The 16,844-nt window shown below is 35.5% G+C and overlaps 1 protein-coding gene across 11 annotated transcripts in view; it reads left to right on the top strand.

The window, feature by feature from the left end:
• PHF20L1 (PHD finger protein 20 like 1) overlaps positions 1–16,844 on the top strand; it is a 60,949-nt gene that overhangs the window by 15,698 nt on the left and 28,407 nt on the right. For 7 of the 11 annotated variants that reach the window (XM_076329069.1, XM_076329074.1, XM_076329067.1 and 4 more), the window contains 6 exons: positions 1,649–1,856; positions 2,562–2,690; positions 7,195–7,277; positions 11,071–11,323; positions 13,347–13,532; positions 13,739–13,945. In XM_076329069.1, coding sequence (XP_076185184.1) covers positions 1,649–1,856; positions 2,562–2,690; positions 7,195–7,277; positions 11,071–11,323; positions 13,347–13,532; positions 13,739–13,945 — 1,066 coding nt within the window. The remainder of the gene's footprint in view (positions 1–1,648; positions 1,857–2,561; positions 2,691–7,194; positions 7,278–11,070; positions 11,324–13,346; positions 13,533–13,738; positions 13,946–16,844) is intronic. The other 4 variants (XM_076329076.1, XM_076329075.1, XM_076329073.1 and 1 more) reach the window with 1 other exon arrangement.

Here is a 16,844-nt window from a genome sequence, read left to right as displayed (position 1 = left end):
CAGCTGGCGGTTAGACACGCTCTTTGTGGCTGGCATGTCACCAAATGGCCTTGGTAGTTGCCTGTTGTGTAAGCATTGCCAAAGTGTTTCCAAACTTTTCTGCTGCTAGCTAGATTGAGTGTATGCATCTTGCATTGACAGTTTGGACACGGAACACTTTATCTTAGAGGAATCAAAAATGTTGGTGTTTCTAGGTACATAGCTTGACGCAATGTAGAAGCATAACCTATGTAAAGCAGTGATTTAAAAGTATTGAGCTATGGAAAAGAAAAAGCATGATACAAGGAAAATGCTTTGTATTTTGTGTTATGCTTTTCTCATACATCAAAGAAGGCAAAGAAACCTCAGTAGAACAGAAATTTGAAGTATTTATTCTAAGTAACGAGTGGGAAAAATCTTGAAACAAGATTTATAAAATCAAGATACTTTAGGTACCTCGTGATAACATAACAACAAGGAAACAGTCCAGAATAAAATACAGTCTATTACAGTTGGGGGGGGGGAACTTACTGTAAAGCACTCATGTGAAGCTAGATAAAAAATAGTCTTTATCATACCTTTTTTATATGTGGTAGTACAAATCTGCAAATACTCTTGTAGCCAAATTGCCATGTAATAAATTATCGTTCAAAACACTCAGATGCTTAATTTTTACTGGTGGAGGATGAACTTTGTCATTGGTTTTTATATCACATATACCTTCTCTATGGAAAAATTCTGTACTGTGATGTTATAGAAAATTTGAAAAAATACTTCAGTTAAAAGGATCAAGTTGAAATTTTTGCAATCAGATTGATCCCTGACACTCAGGAGACATAAGGCAGGAATCTGATCGCTCCAAGCTAGTGGAAAGAGCTTGGCTCAGCCTTGGAAGTATTGAGTTCTCTCCACTGACTTACAGGGTGGCTAGACGTTGTCTATGTGCCAAAAAATAGATGAATTTGGGCTGTATGTTCTGTTGGTCACTCCTTGGATGTTTCTGTATGGTCAAATAAGCCATTATCCAAAATGGCACTTTTGTTACCTTAAATGTAGATTGTGAAATTCAGTCATATTATAGAGCACTTCATTGAAATTATTGAATGAAACTTGTAATATGTAATACAGAAAGAGTGCTGTCTGTAATTACTCTAGAAACACAGGTATAATTAGAAAAGAGTTGTGCCTGCTTTATCAGTTTAATTCAGGAAGAACTCTGCCCAATCATGCAGCTGGCTGGACCATGCTTTGAGTTGATTGTAGTTTTGAATAATAGTTAAATTTGAGCAACAATGGAATTGGTGTATTTCACAGCCAGAAAGAAAGTAAGAAAAAAGTCAGTGGTCTGGGTTTGGGAGCTCCTGGGTATCTAAAGCTATTACACATAAAATAGGTAGCAGGGAACGTGTGGAGCCAGAATGCTATACACAGTGGTTTTTTGAAGGTTTTTTCTTTTTGCTTTTTATCCATGTGGCATACTGGTAATACTTTGAGGTTTTTTTTAGGCAATTTGGGAAACTCATTTTATCACTCTTTGAGTAGTAGCCATGAAAATAAATTCAATTGCTCTTGAACATTTCTAGATGAAGTTTCACTGGGTTTATAAGTATCTTCTGTTAGAGTCTCGGGCACTTGTTAATACTTACTTACCATTTTTTCCTTTTTGGAGGATTGGATAGCTTTGGTCAAAGCTGCTGCTGCAGCAGCAGCCAAGAACAAAGCAGGAAGTAAACCTAGAACCAGCGCAAACAGCAATAAAGATAAAGAGGACAGAAAATGGCTAAAAGTTCCTTCAAAAAAGGAAGAAACCTCAACCTCTACAATCATGCAGGAAGTCCAAAAAAAGGAAGAGGAGCCTACATCTAGTGACACATTTGGTAAAAACAAATTTTATAAAAGATAAAATAGGTTTTTCTGTAATGTTGCAGTAGAGTTCCTGTTGTTAATTTTGCAATTAAGTAATAAATTGTATTTCTAGAGAAATTTCTAGAGAAATACTACATTTCACAAATACTACAAATCACAACATTTGCTGTTGTGATAACTGTTATGATACATAACAGTAATCAGTTTAGAAACAATTTTTATCAGATAAATCTAGTTGGGTCAGCAGTTAATCCTTGTGCAAAACTTCTAACTAGCTCTAACAAGAGCAGAACATAGGGTTTTGGTTTTTTTTTAATAACTTCATTGTAGGCTTTGGTTCATATTCCTGCATCTTCTGTTACCTGTGAGATAATCCCTGATCCTGTTTTAAGGAAAAAAATTCCAATATGGGCGATATATCCATATTCAGAGATGTTTGAAACTATTTCTGGGTTGATAAGAATTTATTCAATTTAAGTCTTTAATACTGCATTTCTCATAATATTGAGTAAAAATCACAAATTTTGAGGTAATCTGCATCTCATGTTTCAATGTGTAATACTAAATCTTCAGAATGTGTCATTTTCATTTTTAATAGAATTTTAAAGTTTCTTTACTGCAGTATTCTAATAGCAGTTCTGAAATACTTAAGTATTTTGGAGATTGTCACGTATTTATGAAATGTGAGTTTATTAGATTTCTCTTCTGTTTAAAAGTAGGATTTCCTGTAGTGGATGTTCCAAAGATGGCCTTTGTGCAGGCAGAGAGCACGTTATCACACAAGAGGAAAAGTAATCTAGGCAACTCATTTCAGGCAAAGAGAGCTCGTCTTAACAAGATCACTGGTAAAATACTTTTTTGTTGTTGACTTTTTTCCTTTTTAATGTAGTGAAATATACATGCTTGCCTATAAGATACTAAAGTAGATGGATAAAAGCACATTCATGAGGCAGATATTCACTACAGTCTTTTACTTGTTTGGAATTTTAAAGGAATCTATAAATGGTAATAAAATCTACCTTGTTCATAAATTCAGAGAATGGTCTCAGACTTGACTTGGTCTTTTTAGTTTTCTAGGAAGATAACCATCCTGAACTGATGAATTTCTTGAGTATATTTTAAGTCCAGCTGCACAATTTTCTCCATTGTCGGGTGAATTTGGGGTTCGTACAACTTCTTAACGTGGTCATGAGTTACATACCACCACTGTAAATTAAAGCTTTTGTTAGCTGTGGAAAAACTAAATGTTTTGTCATAGTTTGTTGGAAAGGAAAACTGTTCCTGAAAACAGTTTACAGTATGTAATTTAAAAGTATACAAGCCTAGCTACAGATTGAAGCAATGAAGATCTGAAACGTTTTTTTCAGTCTCTAAGGCATTCATTCCCTATGTTTATTACTCAAAGGTATCAATGGAAAACAAGTATGCAGCTATAGAATACATTTTATACAACAGGAAATGGAATAATAGATGATTGGTCTTATCTTAAAGTTGATGATTGGTCTTATCAAAAGTCTTATCAAAAGTTGAAAAATGCATTTTATTCCAAAATTTAATAGAAATTTACTTAACTGTGGAAAAATTATTTCAGTTTGTATCCCTCCTCCCCCATGCCTCACAATAAGCAAATTGTGTTGCCAGCATTGATCCTGTCAGTATTTAGGATGAGGTAATATGTTTGTACCTGTGCTGGGAAAGTGTCAGGTGCATTTCAAAAGCTGGGTGGAAAAAAGTTGTGAAGTCGTCGTCGTCCCCCCCCCCCCTTAACAGAGGGGCACTTGGACAGACAGTAAGATAGAAATGCATTCCACTCATTGTTCTAGTAAATAGTATTTTGTGTGAAGTCTGACAAACTTTTCTATGCTACAGATGAGAGGGGTTTTTTTGTTTGTTTGTTTTTTTGTAGCAGATAGGCTATGGTCATTCATATAGAAACAAGTAAGACTTTTTATAAGGTAAAAATAACCTGATTTACTAAACTGCGTGATGAGGTTTTTTTTCAGACTTGCTTTGGCCGATCCAACCTTTCACAGGTCAGCAGTTGAGGATGCTTAGTCAGTTTTCTTATGAGTGTGGTTCTGTTTCAGTCTCTCAATCGGTACTTCAATCTAAAGGAGAAAATAAATGAAATGGGCCGGTATGGAACATGATATGAAGGAAGCAGTCGTTAGGAAAACCCGTCTTTTGCCTCCCAAGATTTTCTTTCCTGGAAGGTTTCTTATTTCGTACCGAGTTTAGTTAACAGATGTCTGATTTATCAGCCTCATTTCTACTCTCCTTTGCCCATGCTGCATATACCCTCAGTTAAGTCCCAAAGTAATTGCTGCCATGAGCAGCAGAAGTATAAGATATATGCTAGTGATACGTATTTACAGAGCCCTGTTATTTCTTTCCAATAGCGGTTAGTAGCAGAAGATACCAAAACCAGCTGAAAAACCTGTAGCTCTAGAAATTACATTTTTCTGCGCTCGTGGATAGATTCTCCTTTCCTAAGGAGCTTTGTGAGAATAATAGCAGTTGGATGGGCTCATATAGACTGAACTGAATAATTGGAAAACATCACGTTGCACCCATTGACTTTATCATTCTAAAAACAGTGTGTCTGTGTCTCCTTGAAAACATACTCCACTGGCAGAGAATATGTTACCATTCAATGAAGTGAATTAATCCTTTAATTACAAGATGAAATTTTGTCATGCTTGGTAGTTACTTTGTGTAACTGTTCTCAAATTAACACACTTCTGCAACTCATACTGTAGTAGGTTTTTTATTGTTGCATATAATGGAGTATTTTGAAAATGTAACTGCTGATGATCAAACTTCCTCTTGCTATATGCTTATTTCTTATGCTCGAAATACTTGTAAATTATTGTTTGTGTTTCCAGCACGAGCTTTTAGATTTGAAAGAAGGTTGGAAATCGTGCTGGTGTGCCCATCAGAATGGCTACAAAAGAATCATAAAGCATTGTAGCTGTTAGGAATAACATTCGTTTACCAAATGTCTTATTGGGGAAATAGAGCAAATAATGTGGTTGTAGGAGGCTGTCTGAAGGGAACTGTTTTCTGGATTTCAATTCAGCATTCAGTATTTGTTGCAGAAGGTTCTCCTTGTTTGCCATGAGGGCAACAGCTGCATCTGGTGTTCTTTGCTCACCATTCAACAAAATAAAGTTGCTTCCTTTGCTCCTTTTTCTTCTGCTACCGCCACTGGGGGAAATTACATTTCCCGAAGGTGAAGGATGTCTCCTGCTAAGCATGTATTAATGTCATTTTCCAATTAATTTTTGCCTCTGGAATGCTTGCTTCCACATCTCCTGCTACAGTGTTGATACCTAAAAGAACAGATAGCATCTGCAGCAAGCTTACAGAACAAAACACTTCTGGTTCACTATGCCACCCCATGCTTTTTATTTGTTACGTGCTGTTACTGACAGGAGATGGTGAACCTGTAGTCCTGCTGCTGTAGTAGCTTGTGGAGTTGTTTTCTTTCTACAGGCATGGTAATTGGTTAGAAAGATACTTAATGAGGTAGAGAAGAAAGAAATAAAAAGAGTTATATATTCACAGGTCTGACGGAGTCTAGGTTTGTTTCATGGCTTTATTTTCTGACCACTGAGCATCTAGCTAGAACTAAAAATCATGGAATGTTTTGGGTTGGAAGGGACCTCTAAAGGTCATCTAGTCCAACCCCCCTGCCATGGGCAGGGACATCTTCCACTACATCAGGTTGCTCAGAGCCCCGTTCAACCTGGCCTGGAATGTTTGCAGGGATGGGACATCCACCACCTCTCTGGGCAACCTGTGGCTTGTAGAACCACAAAAGCTGCCTTATAGACTGTAGCTTGTTGTTTAGTATTTAAAACTCTACTTCACTTAATTTTGAAAATTATTTTATGCTTTTCATTGTAGATGTATGCTTGTCAATATGAAGAACATTGCTAATTTTGCGACTTGATTTAAACAGGATAATTTGAGTCACAAAGGTTTATTTAGGTCCGTGAAACCTAAAACTTTTATGAAGCCTAATGCAGAATTAAAATCTTACCTATAATTTTATTTGTATTAATATAACAGGGCTAAGTAAGTTTCTGCTTTTTGGTTAACCTATTTAGCTGTAAAATCAATTAGTTTGCACCTCTTGTTATGGACATGGTTTTCTGAAAAAGCTTACTTAAAACATAACTACTTTCCAGTAAACTGAAGCATAACTTAATCTAATGTAAAGAGTAAATGAAAAAAAGCACCTGGTATTTATTGTGGAATGCTGAAATGTGATAGCTCTCTAGCAAAATACCATTTTTTTGTGTGCATGTTTTTTGGGTTTTTTGTTTGTTTTTTTTTTTTTAATGTCCTAAATGCTTCCTGAGAGCCCAGGCTTCACTAATTTAGAATTCCTTGGGCATTGTGCTGTAAATTAATTTTGAGCATATCTAATTTTTCATGAAACGCAATAGGAATTTCCTGTGGATCTGTCAGCTCAAGTTATTTTTGAGCACTTAAACTCTCCACCCCCAATATTGACATTCCCAGGGATTATAATAGTAACTTTTACTCCGATTTGTGTTTTTTCAGGTTTTATCAGTTCTGCTTTGTCTTATGGCATAGAAGTTTTTCTTTCTGTGCATACTTAGGTAATTGAAGTTACTGTGTGAGGCAGAACTGAAGCTATTGCTATATGCTTAGCCAACAAAAAGCTTCCTCATGTTTATGTTGCCTTGTCTTTCACAGATTTTTTTTTTTTATAGTAGTGATACTGTATATGGGTTCATGAATGAAGTGACATATTCTGATATATTTGCTCCCAATATGGTCTTGTTATTGAGGTAATTTGGGAGCTCCACTGCTGAGAATATTCATTTGGAAATTAAATCCATTGTTCTGTTCTGTCTAAGAAAGGTTTGCATGTGTTAGAGTTAATAAGTAGTAATACAAATTCTGATGGGAATTTCTTAAAGACTAGAAAGGGGAGAGAGAGAAAAGGTTTGTAAATAAATAATTTTGATCTCTCAAAATTTACTTAAGTAACATAGGCTTGGTTTTAAAGCCTGAACACTTGGGCTTTAAAAGGATGGTGAGGCATTATTTTTACAATTGATAATTTGATTTTTATCTCGTTAGTGGAAATGCCAGAGAAGTAGCTCTTGTGAAAGGTCACCATCATGGGAAGGTCTTTTAACATTTTGTTTCTTCTAATTTAAAGTGTTCAGCTTTGTGTGGAGCTGTTTCAGAGATAATTATGATGTAGATATAAGCAGTTCATATTTCTTGTCTCACTGTTTTGCTTTGTTTTCCCCAAATTCTTATAGCAAGCTGCTTCTAACTAAAAATCTCTGCAATTTTTCTCCTAAGGTTTATTGGCATCCAAAGCTGTTGTTGCAGATGGTGCTGAAAAAAAGGAAGGCAACAAAGAAACAGCTCCAGTCCTGGAGCAGGTATGAAATGGTAGAGTTTGATTCTTTTGCAAGGTTCCCACTGGAGTGTGCCATGGAGATGTAGTACCTACAACATTAAAATTTGCCCCTTCAGATATAATAGGGAACTGAAAATTGATCTTATGTTTACATTTCTGGCAGAGCCAGAAGTATGGAATTTGTCTCTAAACACAGTGTTGACTTGAATTTCAGTAATGAGCTTTTGTGTTAGAAAACTAACAGAAAACAAAGAAAAATGAAGTCTCCATGCAACAAATGTGAGGAGACCAGTGTCCCAAGGTCCAGTTTTATAGCTGGAACCATGACTGGCTTAGGAAAAGGCCCTCACACAAATTGGATTTGTGTTTGAAACAGGGTTTTTGACATCAAGTAGAACTTCTTTTAAAAGAAGTTTCTTTTATATTGTAAGAATTTGGTGTTGTAGGCTTGTATGTGTTTTATGAACCGCTCAATGAGCCATACATTTTGCAACGGTGTGTATTTTAATAAATACAAAAAAGAAACTTTTAAATAATGTTAAGGGTCTGATTTTTTTAAACCTGCATATTTGCAGGACCTGAAGGCTGCCATTTTATCTTTGGCTTATTCCATTGTGTTCAGGCATTGCTTGACTCCGAGTTGTGCATTATCTTGCATATTAAAAGGGCTGAATGCCTAAGCATGGTAAAGCAAGCTAAGGATGAACAGTAGTCTTGATTCAGGACATCTTTGTTTTCCAATGATTTAAATCAGAGCCTTAATGTAGTTTTAATACAGCTTTTTTGTATTCATTTTCATTCTTCTTTAACAGCAGCATTTGAATAAAATAGGCTTGCTGCCCGCAATTCTTAAAAGAGCACTTCTGTTCTTAAGTCCCGGCACACTCTATGAACAGTCCCTACCCCAAACTTTATTTGATATTTTGGTTGTACTGGTTCTTTAGAGCTGATATATAATTGCATTGCTGTGTTTTTTCCATTGACGCTGCATTGGATGCGAGTCTTGTCAATGGAACATGATTTTCTGTTTTTAATGCTGTCACTGTAACGGCTAACTGAGCCACTACGGTGTCAATGCATTGACCAATATTTTGCATAAAGGTTTACAATGTATTGACATGACATTCCATTTCTCAAATTTTTGCATATTAAAGATGCTATGATTTTATTGCTACTGTGTGTGATATTTTCAATGTGCAAAAAACTGTGAAATGGCTTACAGCATGTTGTTTTTGGAAGAATCATTACAATGTAAATCTTACCATGCAGAATCCCATTACGGTGAATGGGACTTTGTGGTTTACATAGACTGTGTATGCAACAGTATAAACTACGGTGCATATTTACTAAAACCTTTTTGTTACTTCTTAGACTTAGTAACTCGGCTGTTTCTGTTTTATTAATTAGATATAAAAAACGATGTCTCTGTCATTGTTTACATGCTAATGGTCTGAAAAACCTCATTTTTGGAAATAATAGTTAAGCTCCTTTAAAGAGGCATCTAAAATCCCAAATTGTCCTATTCCTTCGCTTCTAACTAAAAACAGAAACCTCACAAACTTTTAAATTATTAACTGTGGGGAGGAAAATTTTTGAGCTTAAAGCTTTTTTCACTAAGTTCCTGCCCAAATTCAAATTAAAATGGCCGAGTTATAAACCTCCCCAAAAGGTTTTCCAATAGCAAAGCTGACATTCCTTAGAGGTTTTGTTTGCTACTGCTATAAAATTGAATGGGTAAAATATCTTGTAGGTTTTTTTAATAATGTAATACAGAACATGGTAGAAGTATTCAGGCCAATAGCCGAAAACTGACTTTGTTGTTTGAAGTTTATTTTATTTATATTTATATATTTTTAGTTTACAGTTGTCTTAAACCCAAAACCTCAGATGATTAGTTGCAGATACAAGTAGTTTATTTAACTGTATTAGGGTATGTCATGTTATATTTCCTTTTGACCAAGACCTGATTAGATGAATAACATTAATTCATTAAGGTTTTTAATGTTAATTTGTCCTGTTACGAGGTTAAGCACCTTATCAAAATATTAATTTAATTTTTTTAATCTTGTTTAAATAACTTTGTAATTTGAAAGTAATGGATGCTGTAGTAATGTCTTTCACATCTGTGAAGATGAACAATAAAATTGTTTATTTACAAGTTACGACTCTAATTAATTTCTGGTAATACCTCTCATAACCAGCATAGGTATACTCTACAGTTCATGGAATATTTTATTTAAATGAATAAACTGCACTTAGTACATGTGTAATTGAGTTATTCAAGGTAGAACTGCTGTCTGCTGAACGGGGTGTTTTGCACCGGATCTTTACGTGATACTTCCAGCGAGCTATTCATGTAGCATTCAGGGGTGCCCTTTTACAAACACAGAATGTGCACTTGTGGTTTTTTGTTTTGCCTTTGTTTTTTTTTTTCCATTGGAACATGGAAAGTTCCAGTGGAAAATAAAATTGCGATTTATAACAAAACCCAGTAATACCCTCAAATCATCAGAGATGTGACGTTTTTAGTTTGGATAAAGTGGTGCACGCATTCTAGAAATATCTTTCTACTTTGTTAGTTATGGTTTTATTAGATGGTTCTATGCTGTGTGATGTAACTGGGAAAAGAAAGGGGACAGGTTTAAGAAATTACGTTCAGATATTGTAGTTTGCCATTACTGGGCAAGTTGTAACACATGCACAGTTTATTCAGTAATGTAGGAAGAACTTCCAGTTAAAAATCTAAAATGCTAATGTCTGTCAATGCATGCTAATTGTCTAAAAATAATACTTCAGTATGTGTGTTAAGAAGGATGAAAATTGATGAAATTGGAAAGCTGCATTATATGTTGATTTTTTATTTTTTCTTTTTCCTTCAAAAACTGTTTTAACTCTTTATCTGCTCATTTTTTCCTCAACAGTTAGCAATCTATTTAACCCTGTGGTGCTAGAAGTTGTGATTTCTTCATGTGTTTGCACAAACATATAATGTGGTGAAATCCAGACTCCCAGCACTGAAAGGGGTTGTGTGAGAGTGTGTTTAGTATTTGGAAACTTTTTATTGTTTCAGACATTCCTTAAAGGAGCACTATCAATTTTTTCAGGTTCTTCTGTAAAAATGAAATTCGTGTTAAACAAAGTTTTCCTGAGGAACTTCTTAATTTTTTTTTTTTTACTATGGGCAGGGAAACGACTGTGAAGGGAAAATCTTGGCAACTTTTTTTAGAACTGCAATCTTCTGAACAAGGATTGCTTTCTCATAGCAGTACAAAACCCTGTCAGAGTTCAAGGAGCGTCTGGACGATGCTCTTAGTCATATGGTTTAGAGTTAGGTAGTCCTGCGAGGAGCAGGGAGTGGGACTCGATGAGCCTGACAGGTCCCTTCCAACTGGAGATATTCTGTGGTTGTATTCTAGTCTATGTATTCTCGCTTGTAACAAGTGTTCTCCAAATTATACTTTGAGACGGCACTAACAGTCCTGGTCTACTGAAGAGGAAAGAGACAGAAACAAAAAAGACTTTGGTGAATTTTTAAAATGGGAATAGGGGAAACATGGTTTGTTTTCGGGCTTTTTGCAGATATTTCAAATAGTAAGAAATGAGGGTGTTCTGAATACTGAAAATAATTGATAGTGCTCCTTTAAAAAAAACATCTAATATGATGCATTTTAAATAGTTTTCATTTGTACTGAAAATAATGTTGTTTTAAAATGTGTTTTGAATACTAAAGTTGCTTTTAAAAAAATCAAAATAGAATACAAGAACTACAGCGAAGAAACTGAAATAAAAGTATCAATTTTTTATTATTTATTCAGGAGATTTCACCTAAACCACAAAGTCAGAAAAAAAATGAAGCTGATATTAGCAGTTCTGCCAACATTCAGAAACCTGCACTGTTATCCTCAACTTTGTCTTCAGGAAAGGCTCGCAGCAAGAAATGCAAACAAGAATCTGGAGATTCTTCCGGGTGTATAAAGCCCCCTAAATCACCACTTTCCCCAGAATTAATACAAGTCGAGGATTTGACGCTGGTCTCTCAGCTTCCTTCTTCTGTGATAAATAAAACTAGTGAGCACAGACATTTTAAAAAAAATACCGTAATTACTTATAAGAGATATACAGAAATTTTTTTTGGTTGTAAATGGCTATTGCTTTTAAAAATGAATCTGCTTTAAATAAAAGGTCCAAGCGGGAGAATTAGGGGTAGCTCAGTATTTTAAAAGTCAAGTCACATAACAAGGCATATGAATTACTCTACCAGAAATAATACATTTAAATAATACATTTATATTTATAGAGTCGTGGCTTTTTAATGGTTGGCTTTCCCTCCAGCTTAAATCTCCACGTTAGTATTAACAGTGATACAGGAAAAATCAAACCTCTCTTCTGAAGGGGCCTGATTCATTAAAAAGAAAAGACGTACACCTTGGTTGTGGACCTTTCCTTCTCTGAGAAATTCCGCCTTCAGCAGGCTGATGTGCTGTACCTGTTGGCTGTGGCATTCTTCGCCTTATGTGATATTTCCTCCAAATATGATGTGAAAGAGAAGATGGGTTCAAGATCTGTGGTGGGGAAAAATAAAAAATCGTGTTTCTTTGTCTCAGAATAATACCATAGGTGTTCAGCTTTTTAACATGTGTAACTGATTTGTGAAGTACCAAAATGTTGGTTATCAGAAGACCAGGGAAGGGTTTATGCTGCATCCTTGAATATGCTGGTTTTTGTGAATATTAAAATATTTCTATAATTTTTGAGATTACATTAGGTTTTTAGTGTTGCTTAGGGTCAGGCTCTTTGTTGCCTGAAGAATGTTAAATGATGAGCCAACAGTTAAAATAAATGTGGGTTCCAGTAAGTCAAAAGCTACATTTTTATTTCACTTTTAGAATAGTGATTGAGGATGGAAGACTATACCTGCATCACGTGTTCCCCTTAACCCTGATTTGATATTTTCCCTTAGGAGATAAGTTTCTTTTAATCTTTTCTCACAGATAACTTTAAATGAATGGGAGAGGGAGGGGTTCAAATTCAGCCATCTTTATTTATTCAGGACACCTTGGTATAAGTTGTATTTTGTCCCCACAAAATATTAGCGGTCATCTATATTGTAATACGCCTTCCCTCCCCACCCCTAAAATAATGGTAAGTAGTTTTCCTTGAGCATGTTTGTATTTTGGATTAAGTTAGACTTCTCTGTAGCGATATTTTAAAAATCAGCTAATTTAAACATAGGTTACTTAATAGCTTAGATCTTGTTAGTGCTGTCCTTTAATCTGTGGCTTCTGAGTCTTTACCACCTCTAATGGAAATTTAATTTTGCTGTGTCTTTATTGTTAAATCTGTACATCTTTGACTTTAAAAACTGCTTAAGAAAAGGAGAGAATGGTGATTTACAGTGTAATAATGACTTAAATGCTTTTCTAAGGCAAAAGTTTGTGAAACTGGGTAAAATTGGAGAGGTGTAGGGGTGTGTGGGTTTTTGTTTTTAATGAATCAGGCCTATATTAACCTATATCAATCCCCCCCGTATTTGTTTTTTTTTAAGTATGAGGTTCTTGAGCCTTCTTACTGTGCCATGCATTGGCAATGTGCATTTGAAATAGAGTTGGGGTGTTGATATCAGGTTAGCAGAACATGGGAGGTGGGATATAAAATTAACCACTGCTTTTGATTTTTTTTTAAGTTGTATGTTACCACTATCCATGACTTTTTAGATCTTTAACTGTGATCATTTGTTCTGTTTACTGTTAAATCCTACTGCCCCCTTCCATTATAAGTAGCCTACTCTCATGGGTTATATGGGGGGTTGCTTATTGTAAATACACTGTTTGGCTAAAACAACAGCCTTTATCAGTGGGGAAGTACATGCCCTAATAATGTATAATAAACAAAAAGCAGAATCATATCTTGAGCGTAACTTTTTTTTGCTCCTGGTAGTCACAGTTTTTAATTACTTTTACCAGTTCTGCTGTGATTACCAGCTTTGCAAATAAGAGCTATTTAAAGCACTCCCCATCTTTAGATCTCAAATACTGCGGTAAGATTATGGTGTATCTCTCTGCTTCATGAACATTGAAAGATCTCTTTTTAGGTCCATCACAGCCAGTGAATTCCCCTAGATCCTACAAACATAGCCAACGGAGAAGAAGATCACAGCGTTTAGCCACTTGCTCCTTGCCTGATGATTCTGTAGAAAAAGTTTCTTCTCCCTCTTCAGTTACTGATGGAAAAGTGTTCTCCATCAGTGGTCAAAACCAACAGTCATCAAAATTGGAGGGTAATGTATCTTAATCTAATAAAGAACTGCCCAAGAGAAATTGAATCATAAAAATTAGACCTTTCACGGTTTTCATCTAATGGGATATTTTGACTTATTGTAGCTAAAGCTGTATGCTGTTCCTATGTTATGTAACGCTGCAATCCAAACTGTTGTTTGTTGGACCTATGTACCTTTTTTAATATTACATTTTTTCTTTTATGTAGTACCTGATGTTGCTCATATGTCACTTGAGAAGCGTGGACCATGTCTCCCCCTTGATTTAAGCCGTAGTTCGGAAGTTACAACACCATTATCCACAGAATCCACTTTCCGTAATGAATATCCCAGTAAAGACAAGGAAGATATTCAGATGATTACATATCTTTCTTCCAAAGCAGTAACTGATGGAAGAGTAGCTACAACAGCGGCAGGTAAAGAGATTCAGTATACAACCAGTTAGGTGTATAGTTGTAGGGTTAAAACGTGTATGTATTCAGTCACACAGAAAAAGGGGATACGTTTTCTTTTCTGCACGCTTGCAAAGCTGCCACTCTTCCTGGGGTTCATCCATCTGCATATTCTTTGTCTTTCACTGGCTTTGAGCTGCATTAGCACTTTTTCTAACACACTTTAAGGAGGATCTGAGAGTGTGGAATATAAAAAGCAGTATTTCTTTCAAAAATATTTTATATTGTTAAAACTTGTAAAAATAATTTATGAAGTTGTTTACTAACATACTAATATATACTAAATCTAGATGTACTCATTGATCTTGTGGCTTCAGCTTTAAAACTTAGTAGCACTTTGCGAGGCAGTCAGCATTCCTCTACCTTTGCTTCTGTTTGCAGTGGAAATTTTGTCATTTGCTTGCTGTGAAATATTACATGAAAATACTTCTGAAAGATCCTCTAAAATGTATGTAGACTTGGTTCACCCTCACAGAGTTAGCATAGAGCCCAATACTGGAACTCTGCTGCCTCTCACTTTGTAAGAGTTCACTGGCTACTGTGGTTTAAGTGAATCACTTGGATAGAGGCAATTAAGAGATTTGGGGAAGGGTTTACATAGTGGTTTGCAGACCCTAGAAGTGGGTTGTTTTCATCCAGTATATGTTAGGTGTCCATATGATTTTTTCATAAATAAGTCTCTTATGTGGGTGAGTATCATACCATTTTTAATTGGCTTCCAAGAAAGAATTCTCTCACAAGCCTTTTTTTTTTTTTTTTTTTAAAATGAGAAAATTGTTCAATAAAGTAAGAGGAGGAAAAAATCAAATTACTGTACTCTGGTGGGGAAGCTTTTGGTAAATGTGATCAATAGTAAGGGAGGACAACATGACCTTGAAGTGTGTAATTATGGCACTCAAAGTATAACTTAGTTGTGTTTGGGGGGGGGGGAATAACAACTTTGCATTAAGCTGATAGTGTAGCTGCAGTGCTCAATAGGTCAGTGAAGCATTTTGTTTAGTATGTACGGCCCCTTCTTGGGTGTCTGCCCACACGTGCTCCCACTGAAAGTGTAAGGTGATCACTTCATCGAGGTGTAGCATAGCTATTTAACCTGATACAGCAAAGGCTGAGTAGGATTCTTGGATCAATATTGCGTAGATTAAAATAGATGATTGTAATTATCCTTTCTCTCTCTCAAAAAAAAATCTATTAATCTCTTAAACTAATTTGTCAAAGTAAGGACTGCAAGAATTTCTAATGAGCTGCCACTTAAGCTTTTAAAAATGCTACTTAATATTCTAGTGAAACCATGTGACAGTCTTCATTTGCCTTTGATATGTTGCATAGCAGTTGAATAGCAGATTCCTGGGAAAGTTACTTCTGTAAAAGTCCTTTTATCTCATGTCTTCTGCCACTAAGAGAAGTGTTTTGGGGAGATGTATATTTGCCCACTCACAGAACAAGATTGTAAAAGAAACAAACAGCTTCCAATTACCATCTGTTTCTTGTTTATTAAAACTCATTTCAGTTACTAGGAATTTAACTTCTGGCTTTTCTGATATGTTTTCTGGACCATTTAATGTGTAATTGGTAATGCTGACAGGTATTTATTTTGTTGCCCGCTTCCATCATGGGACTGGCTCGGACTCTGCGTGAGCTGGTTCTAAACCCAGCATCCATGAGGACACTTGTACCTGTTTATTTGTTGAGCTTGGTCTTGGCCACAGCTGAGTCTAATTAAAGAAATAATGTGTTTCACTTATAGCCACCTTTATTTATGACTCAAAAATATTTGACATGTCCACACACTTTGGGTCAGGGAAAACCATTCCCTGACAAAATTATCTGGTATTGCTACTTGAGTCCAGAATGGGAAGATGGAAGCATTTGCAACCTATGCTGCAGGATAGAGTTTATACTGTATTTAAAGCTTAGTGGAGCTTTTTTGAACCTACATAATTTTAAGAGTTATAAGCTCTCAAGGAAATGATTTGCCAGCTACCTTTTTGTCTTCTGGGTTTTTTGCCTTCTGGACAGACCTGTTTTTTGTTCCTGATGTAATGTATTGCAGTTTTCCTCCATGCAGTAGAACTCTCTCTTGAGCTTTCATACTGACTTTTTGTCCAAATGCTAGAAGTTCTCAGAAGTATGCAGCCCAGCATCCACTTGAGCAGTATAAGCTTTGTGGGCTGAAAGACTAATCCAAGCAGTTTGATATCTTTAATTCAGGATTTCATAGAAAGTTTTGGAGCTAGCTGCCTCTGTCAGTAGTATCTCTAGGATTCTGTAACTAAAGTTCATGTCTTTTGGGTTCATCTCAGGCTTCTAACTCTGGTGAAACTCATTTGTCTTATTCTTCTTAGAAGAAAAATAAAAATGTAGCTTTTAAGTTCAGGTTTGAAACCTCTGGAGTTACTTTACACTGTTGAATAGTTTTTGTTGTGTTCTCTGCTTTAGAAGGCATCTTTTTGCTTTTGAAATAGCACAGGTTCTCAAGTCATGTTTCTTAAGCACACATAATTCTCCTGAAGCGTGCAAGAATTTGGTGTAATGAATAGAATCCACTCTATTTATCACTACTTTTCCTTTTCTAATGAACCTGTTTAAACAATGGCAAGCTAATATATAAAGGAGAGGTGCCCAAAGCTTTTCTTTCTCGTTCCTGTTGATGCTTGAAATTATTGAGAAAAGTTAATTTGCATTATGCAGGAACATCTGCCTGCCTAAGTGTAATTTAATATATTGCATTGTTTAGCGTAAGCATTGTGACTCTATATGTTACAATTTGGGAACTCTGGTGTAAAATCCAGACTATTCTGTAATTGTCTGCTTTTTTTAATCTGAAAGAACTATTTTAAATCTATGTCCTCTTATGATATTT

Source organism: Aptenodytes patagonicus, chromosome 2, assembly GCF_965638725.1.
Source record: "Aptenodytes patagonicus chromosome 2, bAptPat1.pri.cur, whole genome shotgun sequence".
Taxonomy (NCBI): domain Eukaryota; kingdom Metazoa; phylum Chordata; class Aves; order Sphenisciformes; family Spheniscidae; genus Aptenodytes; species Aptenodytes patagonicus.
This window is presented reverse-complemented; position numbering and strand designations above follow the sequence as displayed.